This window comes from Stegastes partitus, unplaced genomic scaffold (genome assembly GCF_000690725.1).
Source record: "Stegastes partitus isolate 25-593 unplaced genomic scaffold, Stegastes_partitus-1.0.2 Scaffold194, whole genome shotgun sequence".
Lineage (NCBI taxonomy): Eukaryota > Metazoa > Chordata > Actinopteri > Pomacentridae > Stegastes > Stegastes partitus.
In genome coordinates this window covers 324,507-340,051 of record NW_007577925.1, presented here as the reverse complement: position 1 = coordinate 340,051, position 15,545 = coordinate 324,507, and the positions used below count along the sequence as shown (strand labels likewise).

General features: G+C 42.9%; 2 protein-coding genes across 2 annotated transcripts; one reads left to right on the top strand and one right to left on the bottom strand.

Annotated features, from left to right (window-relative positions):
• The first annotated feature begins 1,071 nt into the window (after positions 1-1,071).
• Positions 1,072-5,151, top strand: fkrp (fukutin related protein). The gene is made up of 2 exons (XM_008280440.1): positions 1,072-1,410; positions 1,688-5,151. Exon 2 carries the CDS (start codon positions 1,804-1,806, stop codon positions 3,400-3,402), a length of 1,599 nt encoding a protein of 532 aa, XP_008278662.1. The 5' UTR covers positions 1,072-1,410; positions 1,688-1,803; the 3' UTR covers positions 3,403-5,151.
• On the bottom strand, positions 4,922-15,220 carry slc1a5 (solute carrier family 1 member 5). The gene is made up of 8 exons (XM_008280441.1): positions 14,569-15,220; positions 10,714-10,756; positions 10,515-10,583; positions 10,218-10,384; positions 9,267-9,500; positions 8,872-9,066; positions 8,582-8,716; positions 4,922-7,722 (listed from the first exon to the last, which is right to left on the bottom strand). The coding sequence occupies exons 1-8, from the start codon at positions 15,099-15,101 to the stop codon at positions 7,509-7,511; spliced, it is 1,590 nt and encodes a 529-aa protein (XP_008278663.1). The 5' UTR covers positions 15,102-15,220; the 3' UTR covers positions 4,922-7,508.
• Between the last annotated feature and the right edge of the window lie 325 nt (positions 15,221-15,545).

The following is a 15,545-nucleotide window of genomic DNA, read 5'->3' as shown; positions in this document are numbered from 1 at the left end:
TGCAGCCATTTAAAGGAAATAATAGTTTTTTTATATATATATATGTTAAGGATTGAAACATGGTAATTCATTTTAGTTACTGTTATTTTACAGACTTTCTCTGTTTTGGTAAATTACAGATAATATGAAGTAAAATCACAGAAGAAAAAATTTAAATTGTGGACAAATAAATAAAATGGGCTAAAACTGCAGTGTGTGACATGTATATGCAATGTGTGACCATAAAGTTTTCTTCTCTTTTTTTTTTTTAACTTTAGAGGATTCTACTGTTTTGAACATGTTGTTTTTTTTCTTCTAACACCCTTGCAGCCAGATTTTTATCATTTTATTGTGTTTTTAGCAGTTTAGCCAGATAAAGATGCATCTTTATTGCCAGTTAGCTTATGGGTTATTGTATTAAATGACAGTGCACACAATTTATCACAAATTTAACATTGGCAAGACTCAAGTATGGAAAATCTTTGATGCTGTTTTTTTTTGTTTATGGAGTAGCTTTGCAGCTGTGTATTTGAACCCAGTATGATTACATCTTGAAAACAAAAAACACATAATGTTAAGGCAACTGCCACTATTATTACTGTCTACTCAAGCTATCAAAATAGCTTAGAAACTTTAAGGTTTTACATAAATCAATATATTAGAATTTCTTATCTTGAAAACATGCATTTAAGTAAATGGTGTAAACAGGTCCCCAGAATTATTATTGCTTTTTAAAGTGTACTTCTTTTGCTTTATTCCCATTAGTAAAAAGAAAAGAAAGGCTGCTATCAAGCAAGAAATTACCTAAAATAAAAACAAACAAACAAACAAAAAAATGGCTAGGATTAAAATATGCAGTGGTTAATTGAAGGAGATGGGTTAGGGTTAAACGACAGTGTAGAAATAAATTTACAGTCAATAGTATTTTTGTTTGTACTTTATGTTTGGGTGAAGGGGTTTGGAGGTTTTAAGTGCTTTTATTCTGAAGGATCCTGACCAGAAGTCTTTCTGTTGCTGCGGGCAACAGCGACGACAAGCGTGTTAGCTTCATGCTAAACCCGTGTAGTTGTGTCTCTTGGTTGGGTTTGTGTTCAGCTACATACAACTGAAATACTCTAATGCTTTCTACGTTGTGTGTTTCTGCTAAAAAAACAAAAAACAAAAACAAAAACATGTTGGAGACTTGATTTCAAGCACGAAGGCACTAATACTAGCTGTCAGTGCTAATATTAAACCCCTGTGTTTGCTGCTACGTTTGCTACCAATGCAGGCTAATTGAGACCAACATGAAACCTACATACAGCCTGTACAGCAGAGTTAATTGGCTTAACGTTGCTTATGTTTTTTATAACCACTGTATGATATGATGGCTGGCCTACGACCTGCAAACGACCGCCTTGTTCAGAAAAACACAGGTGCATCCAAATGAAGGTGAGTTGTGGAAATGGATTTTACTGACTAGTAATAGAGCTAGTTATGTTTTATTTTTAAAAGGAAACCTTGCATGGAGTGAGTGCTGTCCTTGTTTAACATTTAAATTACTTGGATAGGTCACTGTTAGCTATTTCTAATATAAATAGCCTCAAATAACCTTTGTATCTTTGTTTAAAGTAGCATGAAATTGTGTTATACAGCTGATATATACATGTAAGCCTGTTGCTTCAAACATAATCTGTGCAGCTTTATTTTGTTTTTCTCTCACTGACAGCTTGTCTTCAACTCTCATTCATGTATTATTACACTAATGGGGACTCGAGACCCGCCACTGGATTTCTTGGTTGAAACTTAAACTCTTCTCCTGAGAGAAACTGGACAGCAACAGCCATGCGGATCAGTTTCTGCCAAGGCCTGCTAACCGGTGCCATCGTCCTCAACCTCCTCATTCTCTACTACGTGTCCCGGGCCCAGCAGCAGATGATGGAGAAGAGGAAGGAACTTGGCCGGGGCACGAGGAGGGCCGCCCTGCCAGCCTCCGGCCTTGGAGCAGGTCTGGGGGTTCTTGTAGGAGCTGGAGGTGACCCTGGAGTGGTCGGAGGAGAGGGACACAGTCGAGGCCCACGAGTGACCGTTCTTCTTCGGGAGTTTGAAAATTTTGAGAACTATGTTGGAGATGTGGCTAATTCCTTCCTCCATCAAAGACCTGAGCTTCCCTTCTTGGCTGTGGCCGACTTGTCCCCGTACCCTCCGCTGGTTCTTCCGGATGGGGCTCGGCTTCTAGTGCTCTCCCCGAGCCCGGATCAGCCACCGCAAGCTCACAGGCCAGAGTTTCATGTGCAGACTGAGTTTGTGCTGCTGGTGCCCGACGGAGTGGAGCTGGAGCAACCTCGGGCTATCGAGAGGTTGATCAGGGAGCTTGAAGGTGAAGGTGGGGGGCCTGTGAGGCTGGTAGCTGCACCCGTGCTGGCCCGGTCCGCTGTGCAGTGTCTCCACCTGCGGGTGAACCTCAGAGAGTGGACCGCCACGTACTCGCCGGCTGCATCTGGGAGCAGCGGGAGCGTGTGCACGGCTTTACAGGGAGATGCAATCGTCCTCATTCGCACTGAGGACCTTTTTAACCTTTCTGTCCCCCTGGGGCGACCCCTCTTCTCCTCACTCTTCATTCAGACTGCCTTGAGAGGCTGGAAGGTCAAACTGCTGGAAAACCCCTGTTTCTCCGCAAACCACCGGCCCCTCTTCAGCTCCGCTCACAACCAGTGGAAGGCTGACACTCGACTGAAGGAGGCCACAGGGAAACTCATGAGAAGCTTTGGAATGAAGCGTCTCCTGATGCCTGATGGGAAGGAACAGTGGTACGGCTGCAGCAAAGAGACGCCTCGCTGCTTTGGCACTGTGCAGGACGACACTCCAGACTACCTGTATCTGGACCGATGGACGCCTCCCTGCTGTCTGCGAGCACTCAGGGAAACCACTAAGTATGTTATCAACATCTTAGAGAGCTCAGGTGTGCGCTACTGGTTAGAGGGGGGTTCTCTGCTGGGTGCCATTCGGCATCAAGATATCATCCCATGGGATTATGATGTGGACCTGGGCATCTACCTGGAAGATGTACCCAACTGTGATCACTTAAAGAACCTGGACTCAGGCTCTCTGGTGGATGCCAACGGCTACGTCTGGGAGCGTGCGGTGGAAGGAGACTTTTACAGAGTCCAGTACAGCGAGGCCAACCACCTGCACGTTGACCTGTGGCCCTTCTACTCACGTAATGGCGTCATGACCAAAGACACGTGGACAGAGCACAAACAAGACGTTGAGTTCCCAGAACACTTCCTGCAGCCGCTGGTGCCCATGCCTTTTGCCGGCATCACCGCCTATGGACCCAACAACCACAGAGCCTTCTTGGAACTGAAGTTTGGAGAGGGGGTGATTGAGAACCCCCAGTACCCCAACCCTGCAAAAAAGAGGCTGGACAGAAGCAAATTATGAGTGATACTAGAGGCTCACAAACCCTTTTATGTTGTACTGTATTTGTTTACCTAAAAACGCAGACAACCTCGCCTCGTTTATTTAATTATTTTTTTAACAGCCTAAAAGATGTTGCGTGGAAACGGAAATGGTGCCAATATGATGTCGCAGTATAATCACGTGTGGTCGGATTTTCTTTCTAAGTTTGTTTGGATGTAAATGATAATCTGCCTTTATTTATCAGAGTGGTACGACTTTGTTTGCAAGGGGCATGAACTCTTTTTTTTTTTTATTTTCCCTCGTGTACTGACATCAGGCACAGTTTTTTTTTTTAAGTCAACAACTGGTTTTACTACAGTGTCCAATATCTGTATGTGATATAATGTATAAATACTACTGCTTTAAAGATGATGAATACTTTAAAAACAATGATGAATATGCTTTTTTTTAAAGCTACAATGTAGATTATATCAAGCAGGATTCAAGGTATTGTACAGAACGAAGTATTTTATGATTTCTTGACTGTGCTGCCTTGTTTTGTACTGTTTATGAGTGAATGTTGGTGTCTATCAATACCATTCGGTACCTAAAAACTATAATGTGAGCAAATTCTCATGTGGTGAAATGAGAAGTGCATCATCATTCATCCTAGTATGGATGAAACATCACTCTATTAGGCCTTTATTTGTCATTTAAACTAAATATGGAGCTCAATTACAGGCTTTATTATTATATGAAAACACGTGTATTGACTGAAAGATTCAATGAAAAAATTTTAAGAGATGTTACACGTTAAAAAAAAACAAAAAACATCAGCTCCTCTGATTGTCACATTATATCTGTCATGTTGTTTGTGTGTAACGTATTAGAGTGTCTGTTTCATGTACTGGTAAATTCAAATATTTGTGACGTTTTAATGTCTTTATTTATTTGTTTTGAGGACTGTTGGCAAATTTATTGTAAATAAAGGAACGTGCAGTAATGGCTACAGTCCTTCTTGAACACTAGATGGCAGAGCACACCTAAATAGTCCAACTAAGGCTGAGTTCACAAGTGCTGGCCTTATAGGAGTTCTTCAGACATATGGCGGGAGTCCAGGGGGTGGAGGGTTTTATGACAGGACACACAGGAATGTAACTTTACAGGAATGCGGCTGGCTTGTCCACACAAACCGGTCCAGTGATGTAAATGAACTTCACCATCCTGCCTTATTCACTTTTTGTCGCTCGAGGTAAATTCCCCCTCGCTTACAAATGATCGCCAGCAGGGTTCATATATGGTCTGGTAATTAGATGAAGCGTCTATAGCGCCACAAGGCTGCGTGCGGTTATTTTTGGATGTGAAAACATAAAGGATCTCTGTGCATTTTAAACACGTCAGTCCGAAGGTGACTGAAACATAGCACAGCTCCTCCTGCAGCCACAAATGTTTGTTTTTTTTATTTGCTGACTTCAGTGTGTGTAATTATCCACTGCACTAAGTAGTGTACAAACACACACACGTGTTTGAAAAAGCAGCCAAGAGACATCTTCAAACAATTAAAAAAAAAAAAGGCCTTTAATGTTTAAAACCTATCGACAGTACATTCAGATGGTAACCGGGAATTTATATTTTTGAAACATAGCCCCACTGTAATAAAATCATTACATCTACCATGTGCAAACGCTCAACACAAATGCTATGATTGTACCAGACAGCCACGTGGTGTAAGATTTCAGAAAGGAATGATAAAAATCTGTACAACCTTGCACCAAAAAAACAAAGCAGAAAGGAAGCAAAGCACATCAGCTGTTGTGAGGCAGTGCTTGTTGCTGAAGCACTTCCTGATAAGACTTGACAGAAATGATGAGACCTCAGGCCTGTAATGAATTCATCAATGTCCGCATGGCAAATACTGCAAAGCTAGTTCAGTATAAAGCTGGCAAAGGAAATTTTGTATATAACAGTAGTATATTCCCCACTCATTCCTTCTTTACAGTTTTTGGCGATATGGATGGAAACATAACAGTTAATAGTGTAACTTTGTTGCATCTGAAAATAGACAGTATCATCTTAAAGGTATGAACCAACACAAGTCATCTCATTAATGCTCCACCACACACTCTCCAAAGTCTCAAGTCTTGGCCACAGAAATATATTCATCAAATGGAAGCAACGTATATAAATATAACTTAGACTGTAACCCATGAGTTGAAAACAAGGCTGAGAAAAAGAACATGAACAGTAAAAAAAAAAAAAAGAAAATCTACCACCAACCAGTTTTTACAAAAAGACTTGAAAAGGGCAAAAAAAAGAGCCAATTTGGAGGTACTAGCATGTTTAAAAAAATGGCTAAAAATCTCTTTGGATTTTGATTAGAGAAATAAATATCAATTACAACAAATAATTATCATATATACAAAGAGGCCTAGTGGCCACGCAACTAGAATTTCATGTTAATGGCAATTTTAGTCAAAACCAAAATAAGCTGAGACGTGCCCACCTCTTGGCTTAAGTTCTCTAGGTGTTCAGACTTCAGATAGACATCATTGTAGTGGAAGGAAATCTGTTAGTTACGCACTCAACATGTAGCCGTACCATACATTTCACGACATCAACCAAACAGTCCTTATCACACGCTGTGCTTTAAAACCCACTTGTACTTTACTAAAAAGTTGGAACCTACACAGACGCAACAGCACGAGTAAAACGAGGGCTATAATAATGATTTCAAAAAATGCACACCTCCCAGAAAATACACACCGGAGTTCAATGGTCTCCTTCTTGTTTGCTGAGTCAGTGTGATTTGGTCTCAGAGTATTTAAGGAGCAGCTTGAAGAACAGTCTTCAAGCAAAAAAGTCAAACCTGAGGTTGTAACGCCTGACTGCGTCCATCTGAGGCAGAAGTCAATGTGTGTGTTTCCATGCATGTTGTCAAAATCCTTGAGATAATTCCTTCATTCACTCTTTGGACGTTATTGAGGATAATATTTCATTTGGTGTGCTTTGGAATATGGATATAATCTGCAGAGCAACTATATTGCTTTTCCTCACTATGAAAAGGCATTGAGAAACATTGGTATAGAATACCGACAAACAAAATAAAAGACTAACAAAAGCCTTTAACACTACTTAAAAAAACAAAAACACAATACAAACTAAGCATGTACATTATGTTATATATGGTCACAGCCATTTTCATGCAGGACATATGGAATCTAGCTTTATATCTGACAAATCAAATACAAGACATATAAAAACCTGCATGAAAGTGGCTATAATCACGTAAAACAAAACGCACGTATGCTACGATCCAAGTATTTTCAGAAAAGATATGACCCTCATTGGTTATTTTCCACGAGAATGTCGAAAATCTGATGAAGCTGAACACAACACCAAAAAAAAAAGTGACAGTGACGAAAACATTTTAAAGGTAACATGACTGATGGAGCATGTGAGAACTGCCAGACTGGCTGCAGCAAACTATGTGGAGGTCCTCGTCAGCTTTTAAAGTCAGAATATTTACTGTTTTCGTAGAAGGAAAACGTGATTTGCTAAGTGCAGGTCAGTGATATTAATGTGATGTAGGAAAGCTTCAGCAATAAACCAATGGATTCCCGTAACTGCCATTTCTCCATTTAAAATCAATACAACATTAATGCATACTTGTGTTTATAACATAGCTGCTACATATTGCAGAAGGTCATTGGTCCAGTTTTTTTTTTTTTTGGTTGTACACATTGGTCACATGACAAACCAAGAAGTGACTAAAAAACGCCAGAGATGTACAACACGATAAAATTCTGACTTCAAAGGTGATGAGGCCCAACCCAACGCATCACTAGACTTGAGTGAACATAGCAGCCAGTCTAATGTACAATACTGTCCCTCAAAACGAAAATAAAAGTCACTGTGCACGACATGGACTTTAAAAATCCCACTTTTTTTTTTTTTTTTTTTTAGCTTTCCTTTTAGACAAGTTTTGATGTATGAGAGCTTTTATTAGCATTTCAGTGTGCATGTCTCCTTGCACTCTTTTCTTCAGGGGGGCTTGAACTTCAGGTTTCAGCTTGCAGGAGTGTCAAATAAGAGCGAGAGAGAGAGAGAGAGAGAGAGAGGAGGGGGGGACTCTTGATAATGTCACTGGATTACATAACAGATTCTTTTTCACTGGAAGCCCTTCCGCCGCGTTTGTCGATGAGCGGCGAATGCTCGGGTGCGGGGGCTAAAGAATCGTCGCCCAGCCGGACCTCGCTCAGCTCATTTCCGTCTCCTTGTTTGGACGTGCGGTCCACGTAGTGCTGCAAGAGCCCGGCGCCGAAAGCGTCGCCCTCCACGTTCAACACGGTGCAGGTGCGGTCGCTAAAAGGAAGACAGGACGGAGACAGTTTAATGATAGGATATTTAACAAACTGTTTCAGATTCAACTGTAGTACCTTCAGATGTAAACGTCTACCGCATTGGCAGAGGTTCCCTTATTGTCGGAAAAGATTTCATTTTATTTTATTTTTTGTATGAAATGTATGAAATGGTCTGCACTTCAATAGCGTCCTTCTACCTTAGTGGTACTCGAAGCGCTTTACAATGTTTCTTAACAGAGCTGCCATTGGGGGGAACTTCGGTTGCCCAAGGTGCAGGGGTTGGGATCGAACCGCCACCCTTGCGATTACAGGACAACCCACTCTACCCCCATATTAGCACATCAGAACATAATTATGCTAAGCTTTTAAAAACTCACATTGTACATTACAGTCTCTAGACTTCCCAGACACCAATATGACGTGTCAGAAAAGATGAATAACTCATCCCCAGATGAACACATATCTAGTTCCTTTAGTTTACGCCCAAAGATACAGTACTCCTGTCCATTTTTGTATTTTTTCGAGACACCTCAGCCATCATCTTTAAATGCAAACTAGCTACCAGCTTACTGCTAAATTCTAACACCCCTCAACCTAGTCAATCCCGTTTCATGGATGCCTCAACTCTACTCTACCAGTTTAGACCCTTTTTAAGCCTCAGCGGTGCCTCACTGTTTCTTTCTGAAGCAAGCGTTTTGACACATAAATGGCGATTACACAAGCAGATAAAAGGTATTAGATGTTGACAAACTGTGTGGGTGTCAAAGAGCGGAGCAAGTTTCGATTGCATACAGGATTATAAATGGCAATTTGCTCTTAAGCTTCGCATTAACATAAAACAGGAAAGGCTGTATACTCACACAAGCCAGTCAACGGCCAGGATAAGAGAGATGTCGGTGGTGGGAAGTCCTATCGCTTCCAGGATAATAGCTAGTGTCAGCACACCACCAGCTGGGATACCTGCTGCTCCAACACTGGATGCCGTCGCCGTCACACTAACACAAACAGCAGGGGCGATTTCAGTTAGACACAGGGAAAAGAAAATATATATAAACATGCAACCAGTAAATAAGAGGTGGTGCTACAGTCAGATTTAGTATTCAACATAGTTGCGTAACTGTGGATGCGTTTCAATTGTTTACAGACTCACAGGATGGTAATGACTTGGATGAAGTTCAGGGGAGTGTTGTTCAGCTGAGCGATGAAAACTGCAGCCACGCACTGGAAGAGAGCAGCTCCGTCCATGTTGACCGTAGCTCCGATGGGCAGGATGAAACGGCTGATGTGCTTGGATACGCCGTTATTTTCCTCCACGCACTTCATCATGAGGGGCAGAGTGGCAGAGCTGAGAAACAAGAAACGGGGAGTTCGTAAAAGCAGGAGGTGCATGAGGCGCGTGTGTTTGTGGAGAGAGCAGTATGTATGCTCGCGTATGTTTTAGAACAGGAGCCCCTCAGTATTTGATATTTAACAACCAGAGAGAGCAAACAAGTGTGTGTGAGTGAGAGAGAGAGTCAGAGCAGTGAGTAGCGGTCAGTTCATTACCTGGAGCTTGTTCCAAAGGCTGTAGCCAGAGCTGTGAATATGCCCCAGAGGAAGGTGTAGGGGTTCTTCCGCGTAAAGATGAAGTAGATGGCCGGCAGCACCAGAGCACCATGGATGGCGTGTCCAATGATGCAGCAGGCTATGTATTTCCCCAGACTGGCAAACAGTTTACCGACGTCTTCCATCTCCACGATCTTACTGGCAACAAGGAACATGATACCAAGAGGGGCATACCTGCAGATAAGGAGGAGAAAGTGAAATAAGAGGAATGCATTGTAGATAAAGGTCCTGCAGCAGAGCAGGACGGAAAATTATCTCTGATCAAAAATACTTCAAAGAACAATTTGACACATTGATGAATGCACTTATTGTGTTTTTGCCCAGAGGTAGATGAGAAGATAAAAGCCACGCTCATATCGCTTAATTAAATACGCTGCTACAGCCAGCAATCATTTAGCTTAGCACAGAGTCTGTGGGTGCTTTTAATTATGCTAACATCCCTCCTCGCTAGTCTTTCTTGACTCCTCCCAGCCAAGTTGTGAGAAGTGCAAGGAGGAGACGTGAGGACAGAGGAGCCCGAAGCTGCCAAGAAATCTTTCATTCCAAAGCGCCGGTCTTAAGCAGCTTCAGTTACATGTCACGCCCATTGATTAAAGACTTCCACGTAGGATGCACCTGTGTTTCCTCTCTCTAAGCTCTTTCCAAAGCCTTCTCATCTTCACGAGGTGCCATTTAAGCAATTGGAAATTCTCCATGCTAACAGAAGGAGAGCGATTTCCGGGTTTACAGGAGAAAGAGGAACACAGTAAAGCTAGCATAATGAGAAGTACTCCGATTCTCTATTTTCCAGACTTCCCATGAAGCTACGCTAAACAGCTACCTGCCATACTTTAAATTGCTATCAATTATTTTTACACTCCCCTCAACGAAAAAAAATGCAGCTTCTCTTACCACATGATCCAGGAGACCAGCACCATGGTGGCTTCATTGAAGGAGTTGAAGAACTTGATCAGGATCTCTCCTTCCTCACCCAGCTTCCTTAAAGCCACGCCAAACACGATGGCAAACACTACCAGACCAAGAATGTTCATGCCATCCTGGTCTATTCCAAAGGGCACCTGGCAACCGAACATGGAAAACACACAGTCAGGACACACATATGCTCACCAGTTCAGGAACACGGGCAGACATTAGTAGTGCCTTGAGTTATGTGGTGTGTTTTATGTAAACAACATTCGCTTTGCTCACCTTCTCCACCGTGATATTGAGGTTGCCATCTGTGCCATTAACCTTAACCAGCTTGTAGGAGGTTGCATACTGGAGGAGAGGGAACAGTTTACTAGTTTAGTTACGCTAATCGGCTCATAATCAGCTTATGTCTTTATTATTGTTACATCATTTCAGATCATGACTCTGGAGAGATATTAAATTGAGATCCAATACTCACTGACTGGAAGGCAGCAGACACCAGGTTGGAGGGAAAGATGTTTCTGTGGACAGAAAAAGAAAACACAAGACTTTACATCCCTGTGCTCAGTGTGAACAAGATTACTTGGGAAGATCTAATGAAAAAAAAACATGTTGCTATATTCAGGAGGAGAGAAATCCAATGTTTGGGAACACAGCACAAATATTTGGGCCTCGCTCAGTTCCAACAAAAGCTTAAACAACTCTGACTGCTTATATGAACGTACAAGCAGAGCGATGTCACATTTGCTACAGTGCAAACACACTGTAAAACCATACACGGGACTTTTTTTTTTGGATCGTTTCTGATGAGGACTGGACTTGTTGCATATCACACAGGAGAGTCTAACTTCTAAACAAAAAATACAAGTTGCGTCCATGTTACAAGACAGTGGTGTTGCGGAGACAGCAGCTCCATCTTCAAACAGAAAGAATCACAGGGTTGATCATGTGGAAATAGCTTAGAGAATTTACCTATTAATCTCCTTTTTTCTGCCCATATGACTGAATGTTGTTATTTATTCTGAGCCAACAAGTATGCACACACACACACACACACACATCAGTATGTAGGTCCAACTGCCTATTAAATCTCCCAAGAACGCATGAAACCTGTGTGTCCCCCTGCAGTCAGCTGTCTGTAATAGATTTAGAGTAATAAGGTATTAACTTCACAAGCTCTTTCCAGCCATTCATTCCTTTTCATTGGACCCATAGTGCATCAGGATTAAACATCATGTGACTGCGCAACAAGGCGGCGTGCAACTGGAACACAGGCCGGTTGTGCTGCAAGGAGCCAAGACAAAACGCTGTCAATCTTTCAAGCTACTACTTGACTCTTATTTGATTATTCAAATGCTTGTTGTGTGTTTTGAATTTACATAATTTTAGAAGCATGTACAAAGACTCCCAAACTAGGTTGGAGTCACATTTTAGGATCATTCTGGATGTGTGGAAAAGGTGACACATCATTCACAATGCATTGTGTGTTTACGCCTCCTCCGACTTTGCATAGAGTAAATAATACAGAACCGAACAGATCCACTTCCTCATTCTTTGCGGGGACTGCCCTTGAGCAGGTGCAAAACTAAATTGTAATGAAAAAAGTGAACACTGAGTTTCTGGTGAAACTTCCACCGGTGCTACTATTTTGAGACGAATGTGTAACTAGGTTTTATAAATAAACGTGGCTGTTGTACAAATAATTACACGACGACAGTATGACGACAACTGGTGTCCCAGAGTGTCGTCGCATGCCATTAGATGGGCGCGTCTCTTTTATGCAGAGCTGCTGTTGATTGTTTGAGGTCAAGTATTCTGACGTCTTCTCAGTGTCTTGTTACGCCTCCCAGAAAATAATGAGTCAACACCTAATGCAGGTCAACGAGGAAAAGCAAATGTTTGTTTTCATATCCAACCAAGTGATCCTAGGTGTTTGATAGGACAGGTGGATAGACAAAATTAGGTCACAAATCCTAATTTAAAAGATGGTTTTCATACTTGCCGTTACAATCTATATGAACATCCCATAGTGAGCTTAAAACCACAGGATGTTAAAATACACAAATAAATCATTACAATACAGCCTTCCAAGCCACCTAATGACAAGAAGTTTTTCTGAGAAAGAAAAATCTGCATCTAATATCACCACTTTTTTTATAACTTAAGGTAAATATCGGTCAATAAATCCCAAATCTACTGTATCACTAACTGATAGCCACCACCATATGGTTCAGTGTGGGAAAACGCACAAAAGACAAGAAGTGTCAACAAGGATGCAGAGGTGTGGCTTCGGGCAGAGTCACGGTCGTCACATGCATCCCCGGCAGTGTCAGCGCGGGCAACGACAGCTCAGCGTTAAACGGAGCGTGTGTCTGCGAACAATCACCAGGCCAGTTTCACGCTTTGACGAGCAGCTCTTCAGTAGGTTCCGCCCAGCAAGTTCCACGCTGCCTTTGTTGTCAAAACTGAGCAGGACACCGACTGAGAGGGCACGCTCTAATGAGGAGAGGCAGCTTTTGTCGGCTGTCCTGTGAAGATAAATGTGCAAAAGTGTGTGTGTGTGTGTGTGTGTGTGTGTGTGCACGTGCAGTGGTGGCATGTGTCCAGCACAAAATAAACATTACACTCCCTTTTTTTAAAAGAACACTGGGAAGGTGCTGTATTCAAGAAGATCAGCTGCATTGATTAAAGGGATATAAAAAATGGTTATTAAATGAAAAGTACATCCAGCAAGTTTCTAAATAAACTGGACAAATCTGCTGCAACTTGCAGATTTGGTCGTGTAAAGCTCCGGCACATATCGGGATAGCAATGTTAATCTGCGAGTGGATACGTTTTGCCCTGTTGCTCTTGCATGTCAAATCTGCCCCCCTGGACACAATGACTGTTTTTAGGAGGTGTTGCCAGGGTTAGGTCACATTGCAGGGGGAAGGAGGAGGAGTAGGAGGAGGAGGAGGGTGGAAAATCCTGGCCTCCATAGCACACAATTCCATAATTCATGGACTTAGTGTTCCCAAAAAGTCAAACCACCCAGAAAGAATTGTGCAACAGTTGCAACTGCCATCAGGACTGCATATGAACAGACTGTTGGACATTAATGTGAAACATGAGGGCAATTTATGCTGCGTTTCTAATTTCTTGTCTATTTTTGGAGACAAACAAGCTGTAATATGGACAGATATTAACAGCAAACTCAAAGGCTCCTTGTTTACACGAAATACAGTCTTGCTTGTAATCTGTGTAGATGCGAACATGCCTGTATCTCTTATTCCAAGGCCGTGATGTTGCACCAGAGCTTTTAGCAATGTCAAACATTTCATATCACTAATCGACTGAATTGCTGTTGGCTCAGATAAGCAGCGTTTCCCCCCTGTGCTTGTTTGCTTTTTGGCGGCTAAAAACAGAGCAGGTATGAGAGAAAAAACATGCATGTCAAGGAAACTGTGGTGTGACGAGTTTCCGAAAATGACCTGCACTGTTATTTGTTTAAAGATGTTGACATCCTACTAAATCTGTCTGTTACTCAGCTGCTTCCTTTTACTCCACAGTCGATGAGCTTGCACATGTCTCAGAAATGCCCCATGAATGTGACACACTGATAATAATAAAAAAGAACATGGGGCTGCTGATAGGGAAAGCTTAGAGAAGATTTCAAGTGCAAACAAGATGAACAAGTTCAAGCCAGCTTCTTCCATCAGGCTGGATCACATTTCTGTTGATGAATTGCTATTAAGCTTAGGTTTAACAAAAGCAGAAACCCAGTTTAAATCAGTATGTGGTAAAGGGAGTCTGTGAGAGTAAAACCAGAAGAGCAGGATGGCTGTATTCTTTTTGATTTACAAAGAAAGGGGGCTGTCCTAGCAGGAGACTCTCACCATTCACTCAGCTCGAGTAGAAAATGTCTCACACGTGTCGTTTTGCTCCACGTGTCGAGATGGTACAGACGAAATGTGAAATACGAGTAAATCAGACAGGGAATGTGTTCTCTCAGGAATGAGCGGTGTAAAAAGTACACAGTGTGAACAGTGACAAGCGGCACTCAGCGCCGCCGGTTAACCCTCGATGTGAGCGCACAGCTGAGCTGATGCAACTGCGTGTTGTCATTACAGCACTATTAAGCCATACGACCGATTTGGCTGCTGTCCCAGGATGTAGTTACACGTGAAGACTTTTCGAGTTTTAAATCGTTAAATTGAGTGGACATTCCGAGGAACTTAGCTCCACGTTTAAACACCTTGGAGCTGTGGAGATGTTGGCATTCATACACCATTACGCATCACATTTCCACTACTTTTAAAGAGTTTACGGCCTCAGCAGGTGAGGTTTTACTCACCTTATGAGGTCTAAAAAGGAGTCTATGACTTCTTTATGAGCAGGCACGTCGTCGTCCAGGCTCGCAGGCTTGCTGACGGCCACGGAGCCCGGCGTCAGGATGAAAGCCATCACGACCCCGATGGACGACGCGATCAAGGTGGTGACCAGGAAGAAGAGCATGGCCCAGCCGCCCAGCTTCCCCAGCGCTTTGGGGTCGATGCTGGCCGCCCCGGACACCAGGCTGCACACGACCAGGGGGATGATGATCATCTTCAGCAGCCGGATGAGCAGTTCACCAGGGAAGCCGATGTAAATGATCTGGGTCCTCGTCAGGGTCGCGTTGCGCACGCCAAGTCCGATAAAAACCCCGACGATGACCCCGGCCACGGTGAGAATCACCAGCAGGTTGGCCCTCATGATCCGCAGCACCCGCTGGGACAGAGGCTCCGGGTTGCTCTTGTTGGGACCGTTCATCCCGTTGGCCAGCGGCTCGTCGAGGTGCGCCTCGCCGTTGGATGCCTTCCCTCCTTCCATGTCTATCTTCTCAGCCATTGCGCGCGTTTAAAGTTGCCCTAAAACTTATTTAAATGGCACACAAACTGATGTAATCGAGGCGGGAGTATCTTCTAGTTCACCAAGAAAGAACTACCAGCGTGTTTCTTAGCAGTGTAGCACGCCTGTCCTGCTGTTTCCGACTTATCTACCGGGAATCCAACCCCCACCCACAGGCAGCGTGACGCAGCGCTGGGCGTGTCTAAGCAGGGACGCTCTCAGGCTGCCAATCAATTGGCCCATCACGTTCATTAAAACACAACACTACCTTTTATCTAGTTGGCATTTATGATCTATTTTTAGGCTGCATACTTTTCAAAATGCTAGATTTATCCACGAGATTATCTGCTGATGTTTACAACTCTCATTTACAGTCTAACAAAATAGACACGACAAAGAAAAAGAGTTTGGCAAAGATCTCCGGGCTATGTGAATAACACTACA